Below are 15,596 nucleotides of genomic sequence, written 5' to 3'. Positions count from 1 at the left end.
CCTATGAACTAAGTTATTTAAGTTCTTCATCTTGTTCATTTGTATTATTCCAATCTTAATGCTTTCAATTTATTGGCCATAAGTTGAATGATTTATATGTTTATAATTTATCACTTGGAAGATGAAATTATAAACAAGAAAAGGAAAAAATACATCAATGGTATTTATACAGTTTGGGAGAGCCTATATTGCTATTGAAGCCTATAGAGAATCTAGTGCTTGATGTGTTATTTATTTGTAGATTGTTGATGGGAACATTGCAATCAAATTTTAGATAACCAATATCTATTTAACACTCGGGAGAGGGAGTAGATAGCTATAGGATTCTTGGCTAATGAATAAGAATGATTTTTATAACATAGCTACAAGAAATTACACATGGTGGATAGTTGAGTGAAATCGGACCTCTAGATCTTTTATTCCATTGTTATTGTTATAGTTTGGTATAATATTTATTTAAATCCATTTTCAATTTAGTTATTATTGCAAACAAATCTTTTAATCGATTTTTCTAAATAACATCGAGACTATTTAATTACAAGCATTAATATACATTTATATACATACTCCTCGAGGGATCGACACTTGTACTCGAAAATACATTTTATTACAACTTGATGTTGTGCACTTGCAAGCAAATTTAGAAAACACGCAACAAGTATAACTTCTAAAAAAATTATAAAAAAGATTATATCTATTGAAGAATGAGGTATATCTCCATTAGTAGAAAAAGAGCTTTATTCCCAAAACCATCAAATGAATTTTAAATTTAATGTTTGGAATTATATTGAGAGTTTTTATAAAACTCTATTATATTAAAATGAAAAACGAAAACATATATGGTTTTTAAAAATCTATGAAAATGTTTTTCATTAACCAGTTCCTAATTGATTTTTAACATGGTAGAAAATATTTGGTCCATCAGGAAAAATTTTGCCATAGGTTTTCATAAAACCAATGATTACTTGGTTAAATGTTTCCCAAGTATTAAAAAATCATTTTCAGAGTATTGGATCGATGGAAAGACTTTGTTTCTGTTGTTTATTGAATTTGGAATTCCACTGATTTGGAGATGGCAACCAGAATTTGGTTATACTGATGAAGGCATTCCCTGCTTATGGAGGATTAGTTCCACAAAATTTTGGGACAAATTATTAAATGATGATCCTGACACAGGAAAGCTCTATGGATTTGAAATCCTTCAACATATGGAAGAAAAAATTTCTTTATATCAGAAATATTTTTATAAACAACAAGAAAAGAACAAGATTCGATGAGTCCTTTCAAGATTATTACTCATAAATATTATGACATCTATTCTAAAGAGAAGATGATCGAAGTCTATATTGACGAAATGAAGACAGATCTTTATAAGAATATTTGATGTTCAGAATCCAAATCAGATAAATCTATGGCTTCTGAATCAAGTGAAAATGAATTCATCCATTTAATGCAAATGCAGGATGCTCAAGATCCAGAGGAAGATATTATCAATTTATCTCATATTAGTGATTTATTTGAAAATTTAAAAAATTCAATAAAAGATAATATTAAAGATGATTAAAGTATTCATCTTTAATAATGACAAAGTTGGTGGAATATCATTATTTACTTTTGACTTTTGTGATAAATTTACTATTTCCTTTTATAAATAATTGTATTGTTCATATTTTTTGTTAGGATCTGGGGTTTCATGTCCGGCTCTTCCTTCTATATATATCTTATTCTATGTTCTTAGAAAGACAAGGTCGAGTTTACTCCCCTCTATTCCCTCTATGTAAACAACACTTCTTACGAATTTAAATAAAAGTTTCAAGTTCTGAATACAACTTTGTAAGTTTACTTTAATTGTTTATTTTATTTAGTTTTTATAATTTTTATATTTCATAGATTAGTTTGAACGACATGCTAAACTATTCGTGGTAAATCATTACCTTACTATGACATGATCTATATTTATTGGTATCTTAGAATAAAATTGAGATAATAAAATATTTATTTGAGTTTTAGAATTTGAAGTAATAAAAGAGTTATTGGTTAAAACATAAGGTAAAAAGATGAACTATGAAATGGTAAACACAAGGTTCGAGTTTAACTAGGAAATAATAAATTAATATTGTAGCCCTTCAGTCTGTTTAGCCGACAAATGGTGTTTAAGGCTTTTATGGGTGATTTTTTATGAATTTATGTTTCTGAGGTGGACCTCGGTAAAATATCATGTTTTTTAATCTCTCTGGTATCTCTTTGATAAATCTTTTTATGTTTCGTAAAAGATGCAAATGAACCTTAGATTCATTATTATTCTAAAATTGAAAAGCCTTATTTTATTAAATCAATTTTCCTGAATATGGTATATAGGTTGAAAACCATGCGTAGCAATTTGTCTTTAGGCAATATGCTTTTAAGAACATGCCCGATAGATCTAACAATGCCACTTATCATAATCAAATGTATTCCAAGTTCCAGATGGTATCAAAGCAATGGAAATACTTTGGTTTATGATTTTGCACTTTTATTTAACGAATATATTCAGTATGAAAGAAATTGTTCAAAACAGTTTAAATGAAGAATATGATTCACCAGAAAATTTAGATTTATTGGATAAATGGAATATTCCTAAAATAAAATCTAAAATGATTTATAAATTAGGAACTTTTGAAAAAATTGATTTCAAACAAATAGAAAAACAATAAAGATATATTAACTTATAGGAAAAATTATAGATTTATTCATGTAGGTCTAATTCAAATTGCTTTTAGACCTTTAAATTTAGAAAGTTTACCAGAAAATTTTATAGCAGCTTTAAAAGATGGTAGAAAATTAAATTAAAAACAATCCCTTATGGGAATAATTCAATCTAGTCTGGCACATGGTCCAGTATATTTTGATATTTATCATAATTTATCTTTATATTTGTCTGATATAAATATATTAGATTTTTTAACATTATATGTTAAAACAAATGGTTATAATTATACTTCGGGAACAGAAGTTATATGTATCTGTTATCGTATTTATTATAAACCATTATTTACATTAAATCCTACGTGTAAAAGAATAGATAAAAAATTAAATGAAACTATTCTTATAAAAACTAATTTCAATAGATCTTATATTATAACTCGTAGATCTATAAAATGAGAAGAAATTAAATTTCCAGAAAACTGGATAATTGCACAAGTTGTTCCTCGAAATCCTATAATAAATAAGGATTTACAACAAGTTATACAAACTAATGAAGGATATATTCAAATACAGTTTAATAATGAACAAAGAAAATTGTTACCATCTTCTGTATATACTGCATCATGATCTAGTCATTCTTTTATTTCACATCTAGATTATATGGTGGATATTCCACAAACTTCTAGAGCTTCTACTCCTCAAATCAGAGAAGAAATAGAATCTTATGTTAAAGACACAGTAGAAGATTTAATTATAAATCAAAATAATATAGTTCATCAAAACTTTCAAAAGATTAGAGAAACTAATACAGTTTCAGAAATGAATTTTACTATTTAATAAATAAAAAATAAAAAACTGATTTTACTAAAGGATCTCGTGCTAGAGCGAGAATCAATGCAGAATTTTACCAACCCAGATGGGAAACTTTCAGAAAATGGTATTTTAAAAGTTTCTCTGAACTAGAATATGAATATATTGTTATAGAATTTTATAATTTTTGTGAAAACCAAAATAAATTAATACATTTTGTACCTCTTGGTTCTTTAAAACATTTATTATAGATTATATTTCTGTTTTAGAAAGAAATTATAAACTTTCTTCTGAACAGATTCAAAAATCTGTTTATCTTTCTCAACAATATTTTATAATAGAAAAAAATAATAAAGTTTTAAATTTTAATGTTTTTTCAAAATTATTTAAAAATGATACGTTACAGTTAACTGTTAAATATATTAATCAAATTATTGAAAAAAAATTATATAAATCTTTATCTTACAATTATATGTGAGGAAATTATTTCTTTAAAAGAGCTAATAGAAAAAATTATTGTTGCTATAAATCAGATAAAATTTGATGTTCATATACATGAAAAAGAAGAAACTAATTTTGTTTCTATTGCTTCATCTTCTATTCAATCCCCTCCAAAAATAAAATATTTCAAATTTAATTCTTCTCTCTCTGAATTAGAAAAATTATTAGAAGATAAATTCAAAAATCTTAATTTAAATATTCTTAACGAAGAATTTGAAAACATTAAAAACTCTTTTGATGAAGAAATTAATAAATTAAAATGGACAGATAAACTTACCCAAAATAAATATTATCATAATAGACCTACTCTAATGGATGTTCTCTTTGAAGAACAAGAATATATTATTTCTAATAGTTATAATGAAAAAAGTATTTATGAATGGAATATAAACAGTTTTACTGATAAACATATTTTTAATATTGCTCACATAATAACTTATATATAGAAGGAAGAGCCGCATATGAAACCCCGGATTTCAAATAAAAATATAAACAGTACAATAATTTATAAAAGCAAATAGTAACATGGTTACAAAAGTCAAAAGTAAATACAGTTATATTCCACCAACTTTGTCATTATTAAAGATGAATATTTTAATCATCTTTAATATTGTCTTTTATTGAATTTTTTAAATTTTCAAATATATTACCGATATGAAATAAATTGATAATATATTTCCCTAGATGTTGAGCATCCTGCATTTACATTAAATGGATGAATTGATTTTCGCTTGATTCAGAAGCCATAGATTTATCCAATTTGGATTCTGAACATCCAATATTCTTATAAAGATCTTTTTTTCATTTCGTCAATATAGACTTCGATCATCTTCTCTTTAGAATAGATGTCAGAATATTTTTGAGTAATAATCTTGAACGGACTCATCGAATCTTGTTCTTTTTCTTGTTGTTTATAAAAAATTTTCTGATATAAGAAATTTTTTCATCAATATGTTGAATGATTTCGATGCCATAAAGGTTTCATGTGTCAGGATCATCCCTTAATAACAATTATTTATAGTTGTTTACATATGATTTTTTTTAATATTTACCATATTGTTTGAATTTTTTTGTTGGCCCGTTTGATGGACAGGTTTACTTCCAACGCACTAGGCCAGTTTTTGTATACCATATTTATAATATAATCTTGTTCTATTTTTTTTTTACAGTTATATATATATATATATTTATATTTATTGTAATTTATATAAATTATATTATAGTGTATCGAGTTTATTAATGTATAAAAATCATTTAATTTATGCATATATTGTATGCTTATACGTTAGTATATATTAAAAATAGTACAAAAATTCAATCGCTTATGCGGGCCCCGCCACCATTTACAACACTGATATTATTGGTTTTGATAAGATAATTATGCTATTTTGGTTTAAAATAATAATTTCTGGAAGATTAGTTATCACGATTTCAATTATTTCGAAAGGAGGTTCGATAGATTTGAGTCTTCAAAATTGGAACGAAATGCTTAGCCACGACAAGGTGGGTAGGTCCAACCCTTCCTATGCGGTAAACTAACCCACCAATGGAGTAATAACACAAGAATTGATCCAATTACTACAAAAAGATGGCGCCATTTTTTCATATGATCGTGAGGTCGGGATGAAAATCATCAGCGAAAAAGTGTTACTAATGCATGTAAATTGGGCTCGTCTTTCGAAGTAATATTCGATCCATACCAATCAGTCAATTTAAAAAATACAGACAACGAACGAGTACAATAAGAGCCCAATTTCACAACGTTCTTGTGGACAAAAGAGACAGGTTATTGACAGTAACACGAAGTTACCTTGCAAGTGGATTACTGGGCGGAAAAACAAGAAAGACAAATTAATAGAATTCACATTTTTGATTTATTTGTATTATCACATGTGGAGGGGGAGGACTCGAACATGAGTCTCCACCAAATTGGTGGACAAACGAGCCATTTGGGCTACAAGTCTGGTCTCCACGTGTGTTTGTTTTAAAGCGAGATCCGATCAACTTGTTGGAAAAATGCAACGGAAGCTTTTTTCTTGATGTAGACAGAATCAGCAATTGGTATGGGACCAGCAACAGGTTAACAAGAATAGTTTTCACCTTTAAAAAAAAATATTTTTTAGAAATGTACATTTTGTTTTCCAGAAGTTATAAAATCATATTGTTAATCAAATTTCTTGATTATGCTAATAAGACGAGAAAATAAGGACGCATCCGGGTAAAGGCTATGACTATATATATATATATATATATATAGATAGATACATACATACAGAAGTTAGAACAATCTTGTCAAAACTCGAAATCAAAGTACAGATGTCTGATTGCACAAAATGCTTGTTCGGCATATTGAGAATGTAGTTATATTTCATTAGCTAAGCCCATTCTCGGGATTCCGCCAAGAGTGTGGCCAGTTCAAGCCACAAAAATATCGTCCTTTGACAACTTGTTTTGATGGGATTTGAGAGCCTAAAATACAACACAAAAGAAAATATTAAAAAAACTTAGCTTGTTGCCCACATAAAATCTCTTATAATGCATAAGACTTGTGCCTAGTAATCAGTCATCAAAGTACAACACATTAAATAAATTTTCGGCATCTACGACTCACGACTTCCCTGTGTTCCACCGATAAACGGAAGCATATACTTCCTTACAAGACGCACTTGCAATGTTCAAAGTTAAAATGACCTGCCCCCAATTATTTCTCACCCAATTACAATCCAAAAGACAAACAAGTGAAGAGTAGGAATAAAGTTTTACCTGGCAGAGCGGGTACGCTTTTGCGCTTGATGATTTACCAGATCAGTAACCTGTCATATTTTAGACAAACCAACGACAATTCAGCGCATCTGAGAGGACAACATTTGTAAAAGCCCTTGGTGGATAACAATTAGATTGGTGTTCCTAATGTTCATCAAAAAATATGTCCGATAAGAACATTCATGTTCAGCCAGATAAATCGTTCGTAGTGAAAGTGATGTTATCCCATTACTGGATGTGATGGAGTCATGGAACAGTCTCACAAGAAACGACAAAGTTGATGGTAAATCCATAATGTGAGGATCAAATGAAGTAGATCTATTTTAAATATTTTTGTTCTTTGAAATCAAACGACGATATGCAGAAATCAAAAGACTACTTATTATGTCAAGAAAAATAAGGCCAGCCAACACAGTAAAACTGCCAAAGGCCATTTTTGCAAACAATTGGGGTCTACAGATGAATAGATATTGCTGCCTTCCAGAAAGAAGAGTTCGCATGAATGGGGAAAGAAAAGAGGAGATTATTGTAGCCCTCGACCCTCAATAGAACACATTGATCAAATTTGATGTACAAAAAGATCACAGGTAAGAGAAGGTTGTAGCTGAGGCAAGACATATGACTGCTATAATTCTTGGGAGTTAAAACCCCACAAGAGTCAGAAACTAGTTGGGATCTATCAAATATCTCACCTCCAAAAATGAAGCAGATTTCACCTTGCTCTGTTCAGCTCTCTAATCTGGTGAAAGTCGATTACAAGAAAGGTATTATTCACATTGAGATACTCACTGGCAGCATCTTGATGCCCACAAAACCTTATCAAAGAATCCCAAATGCATTCAAGTAATCATCATTCAATCAATGGTGGGAAGTATAGTCGAATTTTCCACCTCTGAAAAACTTTACTTGGGGAAACCATTCTTCAAGGGTTGTTCTTCTGACACAGGCTTCACAGCTTCCCAGAGAAACCCATTTTCCCTTTCCAGAACATTTCTCTCGCAATCATTATCTAGAGATCTAGAATGAGGTGCAATATAAGCTACGTAATGATCTGCGTATAAAATGTGTAGAAAATCAGTGTTACCCCAGAATGAATGGACAATATGATCGGTTAATGCGACTATTTGAGAAAATCTATATCTACAATCAAGAGCACAATATTATGTGGCAAGACAGGGCTGAAAAGGACCAACACATGTAAACACAAAAAAATAACAGATCCTGCTAAAAAAACCAACAGATCCATCTCAAAATGACAAATCTTCCTCATGCTAAATATATGACAGTTCAAAATATACACTGGAATTGTAATCAACTCCCCGAGTTTGTGTTATTTTAACAAGTGTAAATTTTACCAAGAATCATACACAGGGCCATAACAAATCATTATGATGACAACTAGTTACAGAATTTCACCCCAGGTTGCGCGCTAAACTCAAAACTTGATCAGGTAGATCTAGTTTTAACTAGATAAACCTGGATTGAACAGGAAAGCAAGAAGTCAAGTACAGATTAATACTAATCCTCTTCTAGCATTTTTTGTAAAAACCAGACTGGAAATGCTGATGTGTTCTCCATTGGAGGTTAATGAAGAGTACAGAACTTAAAGCAACCATTGATTAATGGAAAAGATCAAAATAAAAATGTACATAGGCTCTGAACTTGTGGATGGAATGGACGATTGAGTCATTTTTAAATTATGATTATGATATGGAGTAAATCACTTGGAAGAGATCTTACCAGCCAAGCTTCGAAGGGCATTCTCTGCCGCATGTTGCTGGGCATCTTTCCTTGTCTTGCCCATTCCAACGCCAATTTTTTCACCAGTAAAGAAAACCTACAGACTGAGACAACTGAGCCTCCAAATCTCAAAGTATCACGGAGATCATAAAAGAATTAAAGGTGATAGTTCGTCACATATCCCAAAGATAGAAGAGTGATTTTAGAATCAACAACAAGAGATCAGGTGATTCTACAGGCAGAAAAAACAGAAAAATAACAGCTTAAGCACCAGATGAGTTGATTGGAATTAACAAACAGAGACTCTAATCACTTCAAGTTGTCATTCATATAGACGCGCCATAATAGAACTCGGCCGAAGTACTAAAGTTTGTATTACTCCTATAAATATTATAAATGTGTAATCCCGTGTGAATCTATCAATTTCAGAAGTTTTCTAAATGAGCTGAAGGTTTGGTACACTTTAACTCATTTATAAATACTATAACCATTAAAATCATTCACCGTTTTCAAATTTGACTAAGACTAGGTTCAAGCGAAGCTAACAGGCTGTGTAAACAAATGTCAAAGCCCATTCCAAAGTCCAACTACAACAAGTGAACAAACTCAACCCAGTACCAAAGGCCAATAGAAGAGATTGGTTAAACTTTGAGTTTGTTAGGGGAATATTTCACTGATATTTTGTTATAACTACTAGAAAAAGAATCAGTGGATATATGCCCATTTTTTATTAGCTAGAATGCTCTATAAACAGGAAAGCTAATCACTGTATCAATTAATTCATTTCTTCAGATATGAAATATATCACTATTTCCCTCAATTGTATCATCTTTTCAACAATCAACAAATGCAAAATACAAGAAGATATAACTTAGCTATGTTCACTTGATTATGTATTCATTGCTAAATTGCATAAGCATTGCTTGAGTCAACAGTTATTTAGAAAGTCTTTAAACAGGGCAATGGTCATAAAGTGGCCAGAGACTATATGCAACAAATTGAACCGGTTGACTTGTCACCGTTCATAACCCCCCAAACCGCAGGGATATTCAAATAAATTACACAACACAACTTCTGTAAGGCACACACACAGACATCCTAAATGAGAAAGCACAAACTCATAGAGAAAGAAGTCAAGAAAAAAGTTTCGTCCGTCAAGTTATATATTACAGATTTATGCATTTTAAACAGAGAATCCCAGAAGACCCTAAATAAAGAAAACCAATACATAAAATAATGAAAACCACAGCACTAACCTCAACTGAGAACTGCAGATCGTCTCTGGTACTGACAACAGGCCTGAATTCGACCTAAGTGGCAAGGTGTACACGGTGAGGCTCAATGAACGTAAGAAGAAAATTGAAATCATAACTTTGTTAGAGAAGGACATACCTTCGACCTGCATTTCCTTCCAATCTCTTGAAGCACGCTAATTGACAATGTTGGTAACACATTTATAATATTTTCATCTGTTTTAAGTCCTTTACTATAGGATGACTGGTTTTGAGATGCACCAAAATCTACCAAGTAAATAAAACAATATCACGGTTAGGGAAAGAAAAGGAGAGTTACAACAAGTTATATATTGCGCATGAAAGTTTTAGATGTAAAATCAAGGAAAGATTTTCAAATTAAAGCTTCTAACAATTTCAGTAATAAATATTCAATCAACAAAAATGGCAAATTTATGGGACTTTATTCTTCCTATTTGATTGTTGTTTCCGTGCAAATGATAATACAGTTTCGCAAAACATGCACTCATGAAAACTTGTAGATGAAATTTATGAGTAGATAAATAACAGCAATCTTCCTCACAACACATTTGATGTATTCCATCATACTGATTGAAAAAATGGTTAAACGTTCTTTTTCGTCTAAAAGATAAATCAATTATGATACATGGTTAGGAAATGTGGGCCAAAATAAATATGAAAAGCCATATATACAATTTGTTTATTCTAGAAGAAAAAAGGGAGTTGCAAGTGAGAGGCAGGTGAGTTAAAAGGCATGTGAGAGGAGAGTGAGGGGATCATTATGTTATTCTTGACCGTTTTGAACAAGCGTCGCTAGGGGAGTGTATTACACACTAACACAGAGGAAACTCTTGAGAATTTGTTCTTATTTACATTTCAATCGCAATCAATATTATAAACTTTAATTTCCATTTTATCTGGTGCTTGCATTAATATATATAAAGATCAGGTTATGCACCCATTAATTAATCTTTTGGCATGAACTGTTGTAAAAAAGATCTGTCTAGTCAAAATGATCAAATTGTGTTCAGAACCAGGTGTTGGATCAAAAGAAGTTCAGTCTTTTAGGCCCTGCGATGAAGCATTATTCAATGACAGTGGGCAAGGCTCGAAGGACGATCAGTATAGACCGGGCTCCATCAGGGGGAATAAAAAAAGTTCCTGCTTCTATCTTTGCTGCTAAAAGAAGGAATGGGATTTCGCACGCTGGCAAAGCGCATCAATTGCAGTACCACAAGGCACGACCATGGAAGTAATTAAAAAGAAAAAGTTATGTAGTTGGACTATCTGTTCAATCCGTTTGAGTTTTACTTCTCTAGAGAAGATGAGAGGCTAAAAATGAATTTCAAGTGCAGAAAGGCAGCGCTCATTTTATATTTATTAATATAATCTAGGAGTAAAAGGATATGAATCAATTCTCCACATTGTACCAAACCATAAGTTAAGTCAAGGTTTGAAACCATAAGTTAAGTCAAGGTTTGAATTTACACACCTGAATGCTGCCTTGGCGGTAGAAGATTCTGTTTCAGAATATCACACCTCATCTTAGCCTGCAAATGATGAAATTTCACAAACGTGAATACTTCTGAAAATCATAAAGTTATCCAAAATACAAACATAAAGACCGTTAAGAACCTCTTCATTCTTTGATTGAGATACATGTGATAATTCTGCCTGAACAGAAGACGATGTGCTGTGACTCTCTGAGTTTTGACGGCCTTGTTGTCTATCCGGTGTATCAAAAGGAATTATTCCTGGCACTTGGCCACTGACAGGCCCTCTGTTAGCATTTTCTCCGGTCAAACCTCTTTGGGGTGGTAGGAGGGGTTCCTGCCGAGGCAATCTAGGCAACGGAGGTGGTTCTGTGGAACCTGAATACATGCCGTCTCTTCGAGGTGGATCACCATGCAAACTAGGTTCTGCAATATAATTGGTTTAGACCAAATTAAATTATCATAAATAGTCATGCAAGTTGCGCATCAACATGAGTCCGTTTTTCTATATTTGAAGATCTATATGACAAAACCTTACTTTCAGAAGTTGGTATAGCTCTCTCGGAAACTGGAGCAATAGCATTTGCAATAGATATAGGTGGGAGCTTGGAGATTTCAGGTTTCAACTCAACATTATTATCCATTGAATGAGAAACAACACGTGTAGCAATTTTGTCATCCTGGTCAAAGTTAAATAGAAGTGACAAAGATCAGAAATTTGTGAGAGGGGGGATAAGACAAACTGAGTACCAAAAATATCTTATGGCGTGTCGAGTAGAGACGAACAATATTTAATAAAAATTATTAATCAGGTATGATAAACTACCAAATACTGTAAGTTTTGCACAATTTCCAGTCCATTTATTCCTTCAGAAATCGGAACATTTGAATTTCCATTTGCTGTAGGACCAGCATCCTACAAAATTACTCAAGTGCATAAATAGTTAATTTCAGCAGTAGATTGAGCGATAGTTATATTTGCATACCTCTGACATCAAGTAGTTGCTCACATCAGGCGCACAAGGTAAATTTACCACCTCATCCTCATAGAAAATGTCTGATATTCTTCGTGATAGATGTTCATCAAACTCCCTGATGTTTCGAAATGACATATTTCAAAACTCCACGCACATCTAGAAGAATACCAAAAGTCCAGGCAACAAAATAACTATTTGAGTGTGTGTCCACGTGCTATATCATATAATGAGATCGAACTTACTTGAAAAAACCACCTCTAACATTGCACGCAACATTTCTCGCTACACAAAGGACAGGTACAGCATTTGCAGTCTGCAGATACATTAGTTTCAATTATATAATGTGGGTCAAGTGCTAGGCAACCAAAATAAATTAGTAATAACGATACCTCAGCCTGTGGGGCATAGTATGGAGTAAATGGAGGCACTACGTGAACACGAGGCTGATCCTTTTCTTCCCAAACCTTTAAACGATCATCAATTACCATTGCCATCTTTGGATGACACTTGCCATCCTGGAAGACATTAAGCAAAGATTTCCTAGCCCCTTTAATCAAAAGGGTTATAGAAAGAATACATACATGAGATTGAATAATCAAGAGTAACCAATCAAGATCAACTGTAACATTTGCGAGGAATAAAAACATTTGAAGGGGTTGGAACACAGTACTAAATGATCAAAACTGCTCAATCCCAGAGTTAAAATAGGACAAATTTGTATCTGCAGACAAATTAGCTTTCAACTATCAAAGACAAAATAGAACAATAGTTCCCAACCCCTCATGTCTGACGACTATTTAACCTATTCATAGGAATCAACCGTTTAAGAAGATAAAACTTAATAGTTTCCCTCTTACCACCTGATTTAACGCATACAACACGCTCGAGCAGTTGCTTTGAGCTAATTAAGTGTGCTTCTGGATCAAGCAGCCTCCACATTTCCAATGCATAATCTCTTTCAGCCATGGTGCAAACATAAACTTCAAATCTCTTCCGGCCTTTCGCAGTCAAATAATTTTTCAAATCTATCCAAGCAGGTCGTAACCTCACTAGCACACTAGTATCTCTATTCTGTATACAAAAGCATCCATCATAACAAGGCAAGCGAAAGTGAAAACTGCTTAAACCAGCCAATGTTTTAACATTAATGTAGCATTTAACCAAATTCATTGAAAAGAAAAATGCCAACATCTACAAAATATAATCGTAAAAAATTAAAAATCAAAGCTACAAGAGATGGATTATATGGATAGAAGAGCAAGTTAAAGAGCACCAACAGTGCCTCCTAACCTCAGGATTAATACGAGTAAGAACTACACTTCTTTCAGGTAACCTTACTACAGGACGAACAACGCGTAAATGTCCGTCAGATAGCAGAGGCACCTCCTCCAGCTGATATTTAATGAGTTTCCCACCATCCATAACATTGTCAGTCTCTGCATACTGCTTCAACAATGCACGATCCTCAACATATCTCTTCATCTCTGCCGTCATCCCAGACTCCCGAATAGGGTCACTCTCACGTGCAATCCAGTCCATCAAAACTTCAATTCTATCCTCAAATGACTTCATCGTGTTGGCCACAATGAGAGTTTCATCAAGATCAAAGACAATTGCTAAACAGCGCATATTCAACATCCATAAACACGAATTGTACAAACCACATGGCAAAGAGTAGCACCAAAAACAAGGGAACTTCTTCTGCTTACTAGGCATTGCCAACAAATGAACTTCCTCATTCCCAAGCAACACAACAGCAGTCTGCACAAATTAGTCAAAGTTACAATAATGAACTCACCCAAGCATATTAATTATCAACACAAAGGTAACCAAATTCCACTCTTTCTTAAAACCAAATCAAGGCATGCACAAGTTTAAGCATTCCACCTATGAAAAAAAAACTCTGTTCCAAACAATGTAAAAATATTGAATGAGCGGATGCATCACATGTTTTTGTCAACCCAGATGGAAATAAATGTACTTGATCATCTTCAAACTCACACGCTCAATATGATCATTCTTACACCTTCCACTTAATAAGAACATTACAGGTGAGCTTGGAAGAAATGCAAGCTTCTTATTTTTTTAGGCCTTACCACTAGAGCGAGTAACAAGACCACCTTCAACTGAAATTTTGACTTCTTAAATCCAAAAGAGATTTTGAATTTGTAATTACGAACGCGACAAAATCCAATCTATTGTGCATATGAACCTGTAAAACCACACCGATCTTATAACATCAACACCATGGTTCAACGTGACGGTGCAGTAAACCGTTGTGAAGCCTACTGTTACAAATCCATGAATATTTGACAATCGGTCGAGATGACCATCACAGATTTTTTTAAAATTAAAAAATTGCAACTTCGAATATTTTTTTAGAAAATTAATTAATAACAATCAAAAGAATTGGAAAATTTGGAGAAAAAATTAAAAACCGTTCCGCAACTTTCCGAGATACCGTTAGATTTATACTAGCATTATATAGGCAGCCCTCTTTCCCATTACAGAAGCCGCAACTATCCGAGATACTGTTACATTTATACTTGCATTATATAGGCAGCCCTCATTCCCGTTCCGGAAACCGTTCCGCGAAAGATAAGGTAAACCATGATCAACACATGCACAGAACACATTACTGGTTACACGAAACCAACTTCGATTGTTTAAATCAAAGCAGCAGACCAAGCCTAATAAACGACAAATCTCGATATCATTACTACAAGTTAAGAACACATAAAACATGAGAAATCCAACCCATGCATTCTCGCAGCCACTAAATAAGACAGATTATACAATAAATTGAGGAAACAGAAATGCACATTAGTTGAAATGAGAAACCGGGCTGAATTGTGAAACCTTGAGCTCGTAAAACATAGAGGCGTGGAGGTTGATCAATGATGACTCGTCAGGATTGGAACTCAAAGTGGAATTAGCTCCAGGCTCGAGCTTGCACAGTTTGGAAGCCGCCGAGATTGTCTGCAGAACGGCGAGTGGATGGCATCTCTCACTGTGTGAGATGTGGTGAATCCTTATCTCATTCTTAGGAAATTGGAAATTCATACCCTTCACCGGGACATTGTCCAGTTCCCCAAGAAACATGTCCCCATGGTAAACGGATGATTTAAACCCTAATCGACTCATAATTCCCCAGAAACCAAACCAATTCGACGCAAAAATATGCCAAAAAAATGAAAGTCTCAAGAAATTTACGACTAGAAAATCACTCCCCTACAACTTTGCATGATCCTCGGCTCTCACTCTCTCTAAACTGCTGAGGATTTTTTCTCTCTCTCCACTTCCTTCATCGAACAGCGGATCAAGACGAGGGCGTGGGGAGCATTATATAGAAGTCGGGGGTGCCAAAAGGTTAC

The 15,596-nt window shown here is 32.9% G+C and overlaps 1 protein-coding gene across 6 annotated transcripts; it reads right to left on the bottom strand.

The window, feature by feature from the left end:
* Positions 1–6,228: 6,228 nt before the first annotated feature.
* LOC142505199 (RNA polymerase II C-terminal domain phosphatase-like 2) lies at positions 6,229–15,530 on the bottom strand. 6 transcript variants are annotated; one of them, XM_075618074.1, is made up of 17 exons: positions 15,082–15,530; positions 13,513–13,983; positions 13,080–13,293; positions 12,612–12,769; positions 12,465–12,535; positions 12,232–12,337; positions 12,072–12,161; positions 11,784–11,925; positions 11,388–11,671; positions 11,245–11,302; positions 9,892–10,019; positions 9,756–9,809; positions 8,500–8,596; positions 7,650–7,810; positions 7,452–7,574; positions 6,760–6,809; positions 6,229–6,465 (listed from the first exon to the last, which is right to left on the bottom strand). In XM_075618074.1, exons 1-14 carry the CDS (start codon positions 15,364–15,366, stop codon positions 7,662–7,664), a joined length of 2,307 nt encoding a protein of 768 aa, XP_075474189.1. In that variant the 5' UTR covers positions 15,367–15,530; the 3' UTR covers positions 6,229–6,465; positions 6,760–6,809; positions 7,452–7,574; positions 7,650–7,661. The 6 variants fall into 6 exon arrangements, with proteins under 6 accessions (XP_075474189.1, XP_075474192.1, XP_075474191.1 ...); XM_075618077.1 differs by having other exon boundaries at positions 6,760–6,903; positions 7,452–7,498; XM_075618076.1 differs by having other exon boundaries at positions 7,452–7,498.
* Positions 15,531–15,596: the final 66 nt, after the last annotated feature.

This window comes from Primulina tabacum, chromosome 10 (assembly GCF_025594145.1).
Source record: "Primulina tabacum isolate GXHZ01 chromosome 10, ASM2559414v2, whole genome shotgun sequence".
Taxonomy (NCBI): Eukaryota; Viridiplantae; Streptophyta; class Magnoliopsida; order Lamiales; family Gesneriaceae; genus Primulina; species Primulina tabacum.
Note: the sequence above shows the minus strand (reverse complement) of the source record. Positions and strands in the feature narration are given on the sequence as shown.